General features: G+C 41.3%; 1 protein-coding gene across 2 annotated transcripts; it reads right to left on the bottom strand.

Annotated features, from left to right (window-relative positions):
• Nucleotides 1–400: 400 nt before the first annotated feature.
• Nucleotides 401–5,352, bottom strand: LOC124033343 (4-hydroxyphenylpyruvate dioxygenase-like). Of its 2 annotated transcripts, none has more exons than XR_006838368.1 (15): nucleotides 5,217–5,352; nucleotides 4,824–4,926; nucleotides 4,656–4,682; nucleotides 4,104–4,166; nucleotides 3,637–3,741; nucleotides 3,468–3,510; nucleotides 3,260–3,342; nucleotides 2,969–3,058; nucleotides 2,775–2,878; nucleotides 2,564–2,641; nucleotides 1,988–2,150; nucleotides 1,732–1,803; nucleotides 1,503–1,625; nucleotides 1,209–1,377; nucleotides 401–1,027 (listed from the first exon to the last, which is right to left on the bottom strand). XR_006838368.1 is itself a non-coding variant. In XM_046345349.1 (15 exons), the coding sequence occupies exons 2-15, from the start codon at nucleotides 4,824–4,826 to the stop codon at nucleotides 917–919; spliced, it is 1,182 nt and encodes a 393-aa protein (XP_046201305.1). In that variant the 5' UTR covers nucleotides 4,827–4,926; nucleotides 5,217–5,352; the 3' UTR covers nucleotides 401–916. The 2 variants fall into 2 exon arrangements, 1 of the variants encoding a protein (XP_046201305.1); XM_046345349.1 differs by having other exon boundaries at nucleotides 1,209–1,325.
• Nucleotides 5,353–14,398: the final 9,046 nt, after the last annotated feature.

The following is a 14,398-nucleotide window of genomic DNA, read 5'->3' as shown; positions in this document are numbered from 1 at the left end:
AATTTCAAACACAGATTCAACCACAAAGACCAGGGAGGTTTTCCAATGTGTCACAAAGAAGGGTAACTATTGGTAGATGGGTAAAAACAAAAAAAGCAGACATTGAATATCCCTTTGAGCATGGTGAAGTTATTAATTACACTTTGGATGGTGTAGCAAGACACCCAGTACTACAAAGATACAGGCGTCTTTCCTAACTCAGTTGCCGGAGAGGAAGGAAACCGCTCAGGGATTTCACCATGAGGCCAATGGAGACTTAAAACAGTTACAGAGTTGAATGGCTGTGATAGGACTGAGGATGGATCAACAACATTGTAGTTACTCCACAATACTAACCTAAATGACAGAGTGAAAAGAAGGAAGCCTGTACAAAATATAATATTCCAAAACATACATTCTGTTTGCAATGAAGCACTAAAGTAAAACTTAAAAAATACAGCAAAGAAATGTACTTTATATCCTGAATACAAAGCGTTATGTTTGGGGCAAATCCAACACATCACTGAGTACCACTCTTCATATGACGGGTGACAATTATAATTGTTTTAATCCATTTTGAATTCAGGCTGAAACACAACAAAATGTTGAATAAGTCAAGGGGTATGAATACTTTCTGAAATCACTGTATTTAAAATTGGCATCAAGTCAAATATATTTTTATGTTATTTTAGCATCACTATATTATTTGAATAATTAACAATCATTCCTATGTTTGACTCCAGAAGGCATGTCAATCATAATTTAAATTTGAATAGTGTGTGCATAGAGCAGCAATTTATCCATCAAAGTCATTCAACTAGATTCTGGTTCACCTCCGATATAAATTGTTGAACAAATTATTTTCAATAGTTCTAAATTAAATGTAAGCTTCAGAGATGATGGACATTATATCAATCGTGAAAATCAGAGCGGTACTTCAAATTTGGTTAGACACTCCATTAGGTTTCAGGATAGTCAAGTTTCCTCTAGCATTCTGGTCTGCCTCGATGGCCTCGAAAAGAGCCTTGAAGTTGCCTGCACCAAAGCCCTAGGAAGAGTACAAAGACATGTTTTCACATAGTTTTCAGTCTAAATGTAGATCGGGACATCAATCTTTATCAACATTACATACTTTAAATTGTTTTCAATACACTAACAAAGTCCTAAAATCAATCTGGTTATATAATGTTTCATTGGTAAGGCTCTCTGAAATCTCATGCTCCTCTCACCTGATGGTTGTGTCTCTGAATGACCTCCAGGAACACTGTGGGACGGTCCTGAACAGGCTTGGTGAAGATCTGGAGCAGGTAGCCATTGTCATCAAAATCCACTAAGATCTTCAGCTCCTGTCAGAGCAACAGGACATAAGATTGCTTGTCTGGCTGCGTAGCTAAGAACCTACCATAGAAGTTCAAATTAACTGAATTATCATTGTAATGCAAATAACTATCAGGTATTTAGATAATTGAAATATAACAAATCATTGAAACATTTATTAAAACAGAGAAAGTTGAGTCTCTGACCTCCAGAATGTCCAAGTCCTCAGTGACCCTGACTTGCGATTGTTGGAGATTCTTTCTCAGCAGCTGGTAGTAGGTGTCTGGCACACACATGAACTCCATGCCACGCTCCTTCAGGTTACGGATCTACAACAAAGAGAATATACTAACCACACTAATCTTTCAATCTTCCATTAATATGTATGTAAAAGTAACCGGGTTGAGCTTAGCCTTTATGTGTGAAAAGACTTACTGAGGTGATGATGTCTGATGTGTTCATGGCGATGTGCTGGACACCTGGGCCACCATAGTACTCCACATACTCCTGCTAAGTCCAGTGAGTTTAGCGAGGTACAAGTTCTACTCATTACTTTTTGTAATGCTGTGTTTTTTAAAGGTACGGTACTGAATACGTGTATGGATGACAATGGCATGACTTTGTTATGTTGGGTAAACACCTATTTACATAGTTAATATATTTTATATTGAATAACATGGCGATGACTTGCCTGGATCTGGGACTTGCGTTTACCCATGGCTGGCTCATTAATGGGCATCTTCACTGTCTCTTCATAATTGGCCACAACAATGGAGCGCAGTGCACTGAAGTCTGTCTGCAACTGCTTGTCGTCTACTGACCAGAATCGGTGGAAGAGCAGGTTTTTCTGGTACCTATGGAAACAAAACCTACTCCTCAGGAACCCCTGTGTGTTGGATGGACAGGTGAAAGACCACAATATATCTATCCCACAGCCCTCTTCCCTGGCCCTTCCCTTCAGAGATCAAACCCATCCCTGTTTTTTTTTTATCTCAGAGCTGCATGGTGGAGCTCTAACTGACTCCAGATGTGCGGAACCCCAGTGATCCAGCTCAAAAACTGTTAAGTCATAGTAGCATCTGGCCTATGCCAAACAGCCTGGGTTACATAATACTGACACCTTCCCCATCCACCCATTGCTGTTTTTATACTGCATTTAGTGTGTGGTAGAAGAACTCTGATATTCATGGATGTTTTTGTCTGGAATAAAATGTACAGGCCAGTGTGTGTGTTAATACATCCCTATGCCCTTACCACAATGCCTTACCATTCCACTACAGGCACCATCTCATTATCCGGCTGGTTCCCCACAACATGGTCAATGAAGTTCAGTAATCCACTGGGTCTGTAACGTTAGATAAGGCCTCACAGTGATGTCAACTGTTTAACTGAAACAGTCACTCAAATTCTGTCTTGTTTACAATGGTCTGTAAAGAGCACTCTCATCTCTAACAGCAGATAAAAAAGTTCATACTCACAGCTTGGCCAACAAGGGGTCCCGGTGGAGAGGAGTATTGAACCCTGGGAGGAACAGCCCATTATAGGCCGTCCTCTCCACAAATGTGTGTGTGGTGTCCCCATACTATAGAGATATAAGAGAACATCCCAAATCTTGAGCATACTGTAAATCTCCTTTTCGGCACTCAGATTCACCAGATATTGATCGTCTTACCGTCTGGAGAACAGCTAGTTTTACCCTGCCATATTTGTCCTCCAGTACATACGGCTCTTTCACTATGATGGCACCACGCTCTCTGGCTTTCTGAAGAGTATAATAGACAGATAAACATATGCATGTGATGAAGATCCAGGAAGATGAAAAAATAATCATATTTTCAATAAATCAAAGAAAACGATTGCAATCCAACAGAATATTTTTAACCCATCTCATTAGGAAAGAGGCATTCTCCTTATTCCAGAAAGAGCAGTGACATTGGTTTAAATGGTAAGTCTGCTATGGTACCTGCACAAGGTAATCACAGTTCTCCACAGTGAATGCAATGTCCTTGGCTCCATCCCCATGTTTGACCAAATGCTCCCCCATTTCTGAATAAAAGAGGTGGACAAAAGTATACTCAAATTGGAGTGAGTGAAGAAGCACACTAGTCAGCGACAGCCAATCTCATCATATCTAACCACATGAAGGATGACATTTTTGCGTCATACTGTACCTTTGTTTCCAGGATTGAGAGCGGATGCAAATACATAAATAATCTGTGAAATAAAAAGAGCCAAAAAGTTACATGGTGGACAACCAAGGACCTCCATCACTTGTATCAAGTTACCTCGCTATTGTAAACATGTGCCATAACGAATTCAGAATGCCGCAACTTTGCTCACCTTGTCTTGTTTGACCACATGGGACACCACATCCCGGCAGCCTGTCTCTAAACCCCGATAGGCCAACGGTTCAAATCCAAGCTTGTTACAATAGTAAGATGCTGCCTGTTGAAACAGAAGAAAAAACACTATTGCCACTCACAATCAATCCCCAAGCAATACAATATTTGTACATTTACTATCAGGAAAAAAATAATAATAATAGTGTGTTGTGAACTGTAAAGGACTGTAGTGGGGGCGCCACCACCTGGTGATGGTGTTGAAAACCTACAGCTTCTGGATCAAATTAAGAGCAGGAAGAATGGTGGGGTCTACTCTGAGATTGCATGCCTATTTCCCCCACCCCTTTTAGAGAGCCAATAGCCACCCCTCAGTGAATACTCCTTTAACTTGGAGAAAGTTCAGGAAAATATTTACCACATGCAAAAAAAGTGAAAAACAACCATAATGGCACATGATTCTCATACCTGTTTGGCATTTCCAACCCAGAATGTGATGTGGTCGAAACAGACGAACTTGCCGTGGTCGTGCTATGAACAAATCCAGGACAATTTAATACTGGTATGCAAGGGGGGGGGGGAGACACACTTAGCATCAGCCCATTCATTCATTTATGACATAGCAATTAGAAATTCTTAGATGTAAGATGAATTTTATTGTACATTTAAACATCTTGGTAGGCTATTTACACATTTTAAATAAATGTTTAAGTTTCTCAACTACTGAATCATACTTTGAACTGTAGGCTATTTTACACATTTTAAATAAATGTTTAAGTTTCTCAACTACTGAATCATACTTTGAACTGTAGGCTATTTACACATTTTAAATAAATGTTTAAGTTTCTCAACTACTGAATCATACTTTGAACTGTAGGCTATTTTACACATTTTAAATAAATGTTTAAGTTTCTCAACTACTGAATCATACTTTGAACTTGTTGAAAGTCCTAATAATAATTATGTGTTCATTTAAATGTCTACGGGCAATTCAAAAATATTAGTAATTAAAAAACTAACCTTTTCACCTCTGTCCATGTAGGTAGTCTAAATAGATAGATACAAAACATTACACATCAGCATTAACGTTAAAGACCATTCTTTCAATAGCTCAAAAATATTGTAATGCGAAATTGAAATAAGACATTGAATAAGACAATTTTCAAGTAAATATATATTTTATCTTACCATCCTGTACCCTTAGCCTTTCAACTGCTTGAAAAGAAAATCGGTACAATAAAGTCGGGTGTTTAAACGTTCAGAATCAAGTTCGAACTTCCACGCCCCCGGTCTTCGAGGAGGAGGAGAGTGGGAGCGAGGGAGAAAGACAGACAGAAAGATAGAGAGAATAACAGTGATGCTCACTTTATGTTACACAATCATGTCGCATCATAATTTACATAAACAAATCATAGTTATCGAACGCTTGACTCTGCATAGAGCTTTGAAGACATTTTTTATACCAAACGTTTATATTGGGTGAATCACATAACTTATAGGTGTGTACTTCACATACAATATCAGAAAAGCACGCACTTACCTTCTCTACTCAAACACACTTCTCTACTCAAACACACTTACCTTCTCTACTTATGTTATATTTCAAACTGAAATGCAAAGACACAGACATAATGCACTCCCAATCGTTTCAACAGTCAGGCCGGCCATGTGTTTGTATTTAGCCTCGAGAGGAGGTTCACTCATTGAGGTTTCCTATTGGCTGTTCGTTGGGAAGTATGTTGGAGTCAGTTATCCACAATTTTGACATGAAACAAGTTTATGCTTATTGTGGACCATTGCAGTAATTACTATTGGTAGGCTACAATAGCCCCCCTCCCCTTTTCACAATCAGTGGCCTAATCTGTTAATTAATTAGTATGTATGAGAAAGTGTTTTTATACCTCTTGCATCATTCTTTATAAATCCTTTATCATCAACATGTGTATGAAAATGGTTCTTCCATAAATGTTCATTGATCTATTTGTGTGTGTGAATACAATGTACATTTGCCCAATGTGCCAATATTGACAGCCCGCACAACTGATTTACTTAGTAGTGACCTCCAGAACACTACAGTTCTTCTCCTCAAGTGACCTAATAGTCTCAAAATGTGATGGGAATAAATTGTTTAAATTCCTGCATAAATGGGGACACCATGTAACCCTAGTGTGGACATGTAATGGGATGGCTGCTGAAAAATGTATTATTCCTACAGAAGATGACATTTGACAGATTGTCAAATTTCACTACAGCAGACATAGACACTGATCGAGCTATTCATTGTTTCCTAGATAGTGAGCAGCTTAAGTTTCATAGAGTCAACCAGATCGACACAACAAGAGGTTGCACCTTGTCATAGTGATTATTATATTGTAGTTGTTGTTTTTTTACAGCCATGTGGCTTTATGTCCCAATGGGGGTGAAAAGGATGAAATACATCAATGAAACAATGCATTTCATAACTCTGTAATTCCCTTCAAGCATAGGGTCATTACACTGACTGACCCCTTGTATTCATAGGACTCAGTTTTTGAGAAATAAATGACACTATCCGACAGGTGGTCAGAATGTTGGGCCAGTTACCAAAAGGTTGCTAGTTAGAATCCCGAGCCGACTAGGTGAAATCTGTCAATCTGCCCTTGAGCAAGGCACTTAACCTTGATTGCTCCAGGGTTGCCATCAATAATGGCTGATCTCTGTCCGTGACCCCAGTCCCAGGGCGAGTGTTATATGCAAAAAACGAATGACCATTTCCCCCCAACACACTTATACAGGTTATACACATGTACATGTGTGAAACAAGACAAATATAGGGAAAGGGAAAGGGGGATACCTAGCCAGTTGTACAACTGAATTTCTTCAACTAAAATGTGTCTTCCGCATTTAACCCAACCCCTCTGAACCAGAGAGGTGAGGAACATAAGCAACCCCTATTTTACATTTGACCGTGCAAGCTCTCTGGTGTAACAATATGTACCCAATATGTACCCGATGTGAGTAAGACCTTTAAACAGGTCAACATTCACAAGGCAGCAGGGCCAGATGGATTACCAGGACGCATACTCAAGAGCATGCACTGAACAACTGGCAAGTGTCTTCACTGACATTTTCAACCTATCCCTGATCCAGTCTGTAATATCTACATGTTTCAAGCATGTTCCTGTGCTCAAGAATGGCAAGGTAACCTGTCTAAATGACTATCGCCCCATGCACTCACATTTGTAGCCATGAAATGCATTGAAAGGCTGGTCACGACTATTTGTGTTGACCCCCTTTTTATTTGCACTTACTCTTGCACTGGCTCTATGCATACTCACTGTACTCTACCCACACACTCACACATACTACACTGGCACCCAACACACTGGCTCTATGCATACTCACTGTACTCTACCCACACACTCACACATACTACACTGGCACCCAACACACTGGCTCTATGCATACTCACTGTACTCTACCCACACACTCACACATACTACACTGGCACCCAACACACTGGCTCTATGCATACTCACTGTACTCTACCCACACACTCACACATACTACACTGGCACCCACACACACTGGCTCTATGCATACTCACTGTACTCTACCCACACACTCACACATACTACACTGGCACCCAACACACTGGCTCTATGCATACTCACTGTACTCTACCCACACACTCACACATACTACACTGGCACCCAACACACTGGCTCTATGCATACTCACCGGAATCTACCCACACACTCACACATACTACACTGGCACCCAACACACTGGCTCTATGCATCACTGAATCTACCCACACACTCACACATACTCTGGCACCCAACACACTGGCTCTATGCATACTCACATACCCACACACTACACTGGCACCCAACACACTGGCTCTATGCATACTCACTGTACTCTACCCACACACTCACACATAATACACTGGCACCCAACACACTGGCTCTATGCATACTCACTGGAATCTACCCACACACTCACACATACTACACTGGCACCCAACACACTGGCTCTATGCATTCTCACTGTACTCTACCCACACACTCACACATACTACACTGGCACCCAACACACTGGCTCTATGCATACTCACTGGAATCTACCCACACACTCACACATACTACACTGGCACCCAACACACTGGCTCTATGCATTCTCTGTACTCTACCCACACACTCACACATACTACACTGGCACCCAACACACTGGCTCTATGCATACTCACTGTACTCTACCCACACACTCACACATACTACACTGGCACCCAACACACTGGCTCTATGCATACTCACTGTACTCTACCCACACACTCACACATAATACACTGGCACCCAACACACTGGCTCTATGCATACTCACTGGAATCTACCCACACACTCACACATACTACACTGGCACCAAACACACACACACTTTCACACTCAAGAGATGCAATTAGAGACAGTAAATGATGCTGCCTACACAACAGTGTGATGTTGGAGTGGTAGATGGTTACTCTTCATATTCTGTACATTAAAGAGATTCTCTGGTACTTTTGTATACTTTTTAGCCAGAAATTCTAAAACTAGTGCTCACAAGCAAAAGGTGGTCCCCGAAATTTGCGTACTTCGTCACATATTTGCAGATATGTGCACCACATCATTGCTCTCTCTCTCGCACTGCTGTGTGTCATTGTCCATTTGGAAGACCCATTTGCGACCCAGCTTTAACTGATGTCTGATGTCTTGAGATGTTACCTCAATATATCCACATAATTTTCCTACCTCATGATGCCATCTATTTTGTGACGTGCACCAGTCCCTCCTGCAGCAAAGTACCCCCCCCACAGCATGTTGCTGCCACCCCGTGCTTCACAGTTGGGATGGTATTCTTCGGCTTATAAGCCTCCCCCTTTTTCCTCCAAACATAACGATGGTCATTATGGCCAAACAGTTCTATTTTTGTTTCATCAGACCAGAGGACATTTCTCCAAAAAGCACACTCTTTGTCCCCATGGGCAGTTGCAAACCGTGGTCTGGATTTTTTATGGTGGTTTTGGAGCAGTGGCTTTTTCCTTGCTGAGCGGCCTTTCAGGTTATGTTGATATAGGACTCGTTTTACTGTGGATATAGATACTTTTGTACCTGTTTGTACCAAAGTATGTTCATCTCTAGGAGACAGAACGCATCTCCTTCCTGAGCGGTATGACGGCTACGTGGTCCCATGGTACTTATACTTGCATGGTACCTTCAGGCGTTTGGAAATTGCTCCCAGGGACGAACAAGACTTGTGGAGGTCTACAATTTATTTTCTGAGGTCTTGGCTGATATTTTTTATTTTGCCATGATGTCAAGCATAGACGCACTAAGTTTGAAGGTAGGCCTTCAGGTACACCTCCAATTGACTCAAATGATGTCAATTAGCCTATCAGAAGCTTCTAAAGCCATGACATAATTTTCTGGAATTTTCCAAGCTGTTTAAAGGCACAGTCAACTTAGTGTATGTAAACTTCTAATCCACTGGAATTGTGATACAATGAATTATAAGTTAATAAATAATCTGCCTGTAAATAATTGTTGGAAAAATTACTTGCGTTATGCACAAAGTAGTTGTCCTAACCAACTTGCCAAAACTCTAGTTTTGTTAACAAGAAATTTGTGGAGTGGTTGAAAATGAGTCCAACCTAAGTGTATGTAAACTTCTGACTTCAACTGTATTAACATTAGTTTGATAGCTTGGGTCATTTGCAAAAACCCAAGTCAGAATGAGACAATTGGGCGTGAAATGCTCACATTTTATTTAATTTTATTTAACCTTTATTTAATTAGGCAAGTCAGTTAAGAACAAATTCTTATTCACAATGACGGCCTACCAAAAGGCAAAAGGCCAACTGCGGGGATGAGTCTGGAATTTAAAAAATAAAGAAATAGAAAATATAGGACAAAACACACATCACGACAAGAGAGACACCACAACACTACACGAAGAGAGACCTAAGACAACAACATACAGTGGCTTGCGAAAGTATTCACCCCCTTTGGCATTTTTCCTATTTTATTGCCTTACAACATGGAATAAAATATATTTTCTGTGGGGTTTGTATTATTTGATTTACAGAACATGCCTACCACTTTGAAGATGAAAAATATTTTTTATTGTGAAACAAACAAGAAATAAGACAAAAAAACTGAAACCTTGAGCGTGCGTAACTATTCACCCCCCCCCTCCCCCAAAGGCAATACTTTGTAGAGCCACCTTTTGCAGCAATTATAGCTGCAAGTCGCTTGGAGTATGTCTATATAAGCTTGGCACATCTAGCCACTCTGATGTTTGCCCATTCTTCAATGCAAAACTTCTCCAGCTCCTTCAAGTTGGATGCGTTCCTCTGGTGTGCAGCAATCTTTAGGTCATACCACAGATTCTCAATTGGATTGAGGTCTTCGCTTTGACTAGGCCATTCCAAGACATTTAAATGTTTCTCCTTAAACCACTCAAGTGTTGCTTTAGCAGTATGCTTAGGGTCATTGTCCTGCTGGAAGATGAACCCCCGTCCCAGTCTCAAATTTCTGGAAGACTGAAACAGGTTTCCCTCAAGAATTTCTCTGTATTTAGCGCCATCCATCATTTCTTCAATTCTGACCAGTTTCCCAGTCCCTGCCGATGAAAAACTTCCCCACAGCATGATGCTGCCACCACCATGCTTCGCTGGGGATGGTGCTCCCGGGGTGATGAGAGGTGTTGGGTTTGCGCCAGACATAGTGTTTTCCTTGATGGCTAAAAAGCTCAATTTTAGTCTCATCGGGTTTGTTGTGGTGCCATATTCTTTTGGTTTTTTAATAATGTATTTAATGGTGCTATGTGGGATGTTCAAAGTTTCTGATATTTTTTTATAACCCAACCCTTATCTGTAGTTCTCCACAACTTTGTCCCTGACCTGTTTGGAGAGCTCCTTGGTCTTCATGGTGCTGCTTGCTTGTTGGTGCCCCTTGCTTAGTGGTGTTGCAGACTCTGGGGCATTTCAGAACAGGTGTATATATACTGAGATCATGTGACAGGTCATGTGACACTTAGATTGCACACAGGTGGACTTTATTTAACTAATTATGTGACTTCTGAAAGTTGCACCAGATCTTATTTAGGGGCTTCATAGCAAAGAGGGTGAATACATATGCAAGCACCACTTTCACGTTTCTTGTTTTTTATAATTTTTTTAAACAATACATTTTTTAAATTTCACTTCACCAATTTGGACTATTTTGTGTATGTCCATTACATGAAATCCAAATAAAAATCCATTTCAATTACAGGTTGTAATGCAACAAAATAGGAAAAATGCCAAGGGGGTGAATACTTTTGCAAGGCACTGTAGCATGGCCGCAACACATGACAACACAGCTTGGTAGTCTTTGAATGAAGAGATGGAGACAAAACTGTCCAGTTTGAGTGTTTTTTTTGGAGCTCGTTCCAGTCACTAGCTGCAGCCAACTGAAAACAGGAGCAACCCAGGGATGTGTGTGCTTTGGGGACCTTTAACAGAATGTGACTGGCAGAACGGGTGTTGTATGTGGAGGATGAGGGCTGCAGCAGGCATCACAGATAGGGAGGAGTGAGGCCTAAAGAGGGTTTTATAAATAAGCATCCACCAGTGGGTCTTGGAACGGGTATACAGAGATGACCAGTTTACAGAGGAGTATAGAGTGCAGTGATGTGTCCTATAAGGAACATTGGTGGCAAATCTGATGGCTGAATGGTAATGAACATCTAGCCGCTCAAGAGCACACTTACCTGCCGATCTATAAAGTACGTCTCCGTAATCTAGCATGGGTAGGATGGTCATCTGAATCAGGGTTAGTTTGGCAGCTGGGGTGAAAGAGGAGCAATTACGATAGAGGAAACCAAGTCTAGATTTAAATTTAGCCTGCAGCTTTGATATGTGCTGAAAGAAGGACAGTGTACAGTCTAGCCATATTCCCGAGTACTTGTATGAGGTGACTAACTCAAGCTCTAAACCATCAGAGGTAGTAATCACACCTGTGGGGAAAGGGGCATTGTTCTTACCAAACCACATTACCTTTGTTTTGGAGGTGTTCAGAACAAGGTTAAGGGCAGAGAAAGCTTGTTGGACACTAAGAAAGCTTTGTTATAGAGAGTTTAACACAAACTTCGGGGAGAGGCCAGCTCAGTACAAGACTGTATCATCTGCATATAAATGGATGAGAGAGCTTCCTACTGCCTGAGCTATATTGTTGATGTAAATTGAGAAGAGCTTGGGGCCTAGGATCGAGCCTTGGGGTACCCCCTTGGCGACAGGCAGTGGCTGAGACAGCAGATGTTCTGACTTTATACACTGCACTCTTTGACAGAGGTAGTTAGAAAACCAGGCCAAAGACCCCTCAGAGACACCAATACACCTTAGCAGGCCCACAAGAATGGAATGGTCTACCGTATCAAAAGCTTTGGCCAAGTCAATAAAAATAGCAGCACAACATTGCTTAGAATCAAGGGCAATATTGACATCCTTGACAACATTTAAGATTGCAGTGACACATCCATAACCTGAGCAGGAACCAGATTTCTTACCAGAGAGAATACTATAGACATCAAGAAAGCTAGTCTGTTGATTAACACTTTTGATAAACAGGGCAAAATAGAAATTGGCCTATAAGAGTAGTGTTCTTCCTCCTGTTCCCTCATGTCTAAGTCAATGGATCACTTGGATCCCCCATGGCTCCTGAAAGTATCAAATCAAATTGTATTGGTCACATACACATGTTTAGCAGGTGTTATTGCGGGTGTAGCAAAATGCTTGTGTTTCTAGATCCAGCAGTGCAGTAATATCTAACAAGTAATATCTAACAATTTCACAACAATACACACAATGTTCACAAATCTAAGTAAAGGGATGAAATTAAAAATATATAAATATATGGATGAGCAATGTCAGAGCGGCATAGACTAAGATACAGTAGTATAGAATAGAGTATATACATATGAGATGAGTAATGCAAAATACATGTATGTAAACATTATTAAAGTGATTAGTGTTCCATTATTAAAGTGGCCAGTGATTTCAAGTCTATATATATAGGCAGCAGCCTCTAATGTGCTAGTGATGGCTATTTAACAGTCTGATGGCCTTTAGATGGAAGCTGTTTTTCAGTCTCTCGGTCCCTGCTTTGATGCACCTGTACTGACATCGCCTTCTGGATGATAACGGGGTGAACAGGCAGTGGCTCAGATGATTGTTGTCCTTGATGATCTTTTCGGCCTTCCTGTGACATCGGGTGAGGTACAGTATCTGTATGACGGTCCAGTGACTTAGTGAATTGGGACTTAGCCTAGTTAATCAATTAGACTGTGTTACAAATGCTGTTATTATTTCTAAGTCTAAAGTATCCAATCTATTAAAAAATACAAATGTGATTGTTCACTTTAAACACAAAGGCCAGTGACAAATTCCAGGTTTGTGAGAACTATTCATATAACTGAATATAAAGCAGATTGCAGTGTATTCCTATGACATCTTGACCCCTTGGGGGAAATAAGCAACTCCTCAGGCAATTAAGACCCTCGTAGTTACAGGGCTTAGAGAACAGTGTATAGTCACAGAGTTTACAGATCAGTGTATATATTTAGTGCAGGAGAACAAGACAGCAGCACAGACCAAGCACAGAGTTGAGGTATAATAATGAGTGAGTTATCTTCAGATAAACCACCACAGCAACTGGATGCAGGGACACCAGGAGAACAGGATGGAGCGGATTCTCTTGACAAAGCAGTGGACGTTTCTCGACCCATCTCTCTCCTAGTTAATTCTGCAGGTCAAATCCCAGCTGAGTATGAACGTCCCAAGGGATGGCATTCGAGAACTAGTTCAGAAGGTCAAAAGCAGAGAGCTGGAGATGGCACAGGTGAACGGCCCCAATGACACTGAGAAGGCAGGTGCAGAATTTTGGAAGACGAGTGTACAGGTGAGATGGATGTCAAAAGGGAGGAGCTTATAGCGTTTTTTCAACAGGAGCTGGAGGCCAGTAAAGAGGTAATGAGGGGTGAGTTTAAAGAGCAGATAACCCAACTGCGGATAGAAATGCAAGTCTACACAGGCCAGATTCTGAAGGGTCTGGAGTTCATGTCATGTTTTGTCTTAGATTGTCTTGTCATTATGCTTTCCCTTCTGTTCGTTTCCCCCTGCTGGTCTTATTAGGTTCGTTCCCTTTTTCTATCCCTCTCTCTCCCCCTCCCTCTCTCTCCTCTCTCTATCGTTCCGTTCCTGCTCCCAGCTGTTCCTATTCCCCTAATCATCATTTAGTCTTCCCACACCTGTTCCTTATCTTTTCCCCTGATTAGAGTCCCTATTTCTTCCCTTGTTTTCCGTTCCTGTCCTGTCGGATCCTTGTCTATTGTTCACCGTGCTGTGTCTATGTATTGCCCTGTCGTGTCGTGTTTCCCTCAGATGCTGCGTGGTGAGCAGGTGTCTGAGTCTGCTACATTCAAGTGCCTTCCCGAGGCAACCTGCAGTTCTTGATCAAGTCTCCAGTCTGTTCTCGTCATTACGAGTAGTATTATGCCTTTTGTTTGTAAAGTAACTTTACTGGATTAAAAACTCTGTTTTCGCCAAGTCGCTTTTGGGTCCTCATTCACCTGCATAACAGAAGGATCCGACCAAGGAATGGACCCAGCGACTACAGAAGCTTGTAACACTGCCGTCGAGATCCAAGGAGCCATGCTCGGCAGACACGAGCAGGAATTGTCTGCTGCTCGCCATGCCGTGGAGAACC

The sequence above is a fragment of the Oncorhynchus gorbuscha genome, linkage group LG04 (genome assembly GCF_021184085.1).
Source record: "Oncorhynchus gorbuscha isolate QuinsamMale2020 ecotype Even-year linkage group LG04, OgorEven_v1.0, whole genome shotgun sequence".
Classification (NCBI taxonomy): domain Eukaryota; kingdom Metazoa; phylum Chordata; class Actinopteri; order Salmoniformes; family Salmonidae; genus Oncorhynchus; species Oncorhynchus gorbuscha.
The sequence above is the reverse complement of the archived record's forward strand: the minus strand, read 5'-3'. Positions and strand labels throughout refer to the sequence as shown.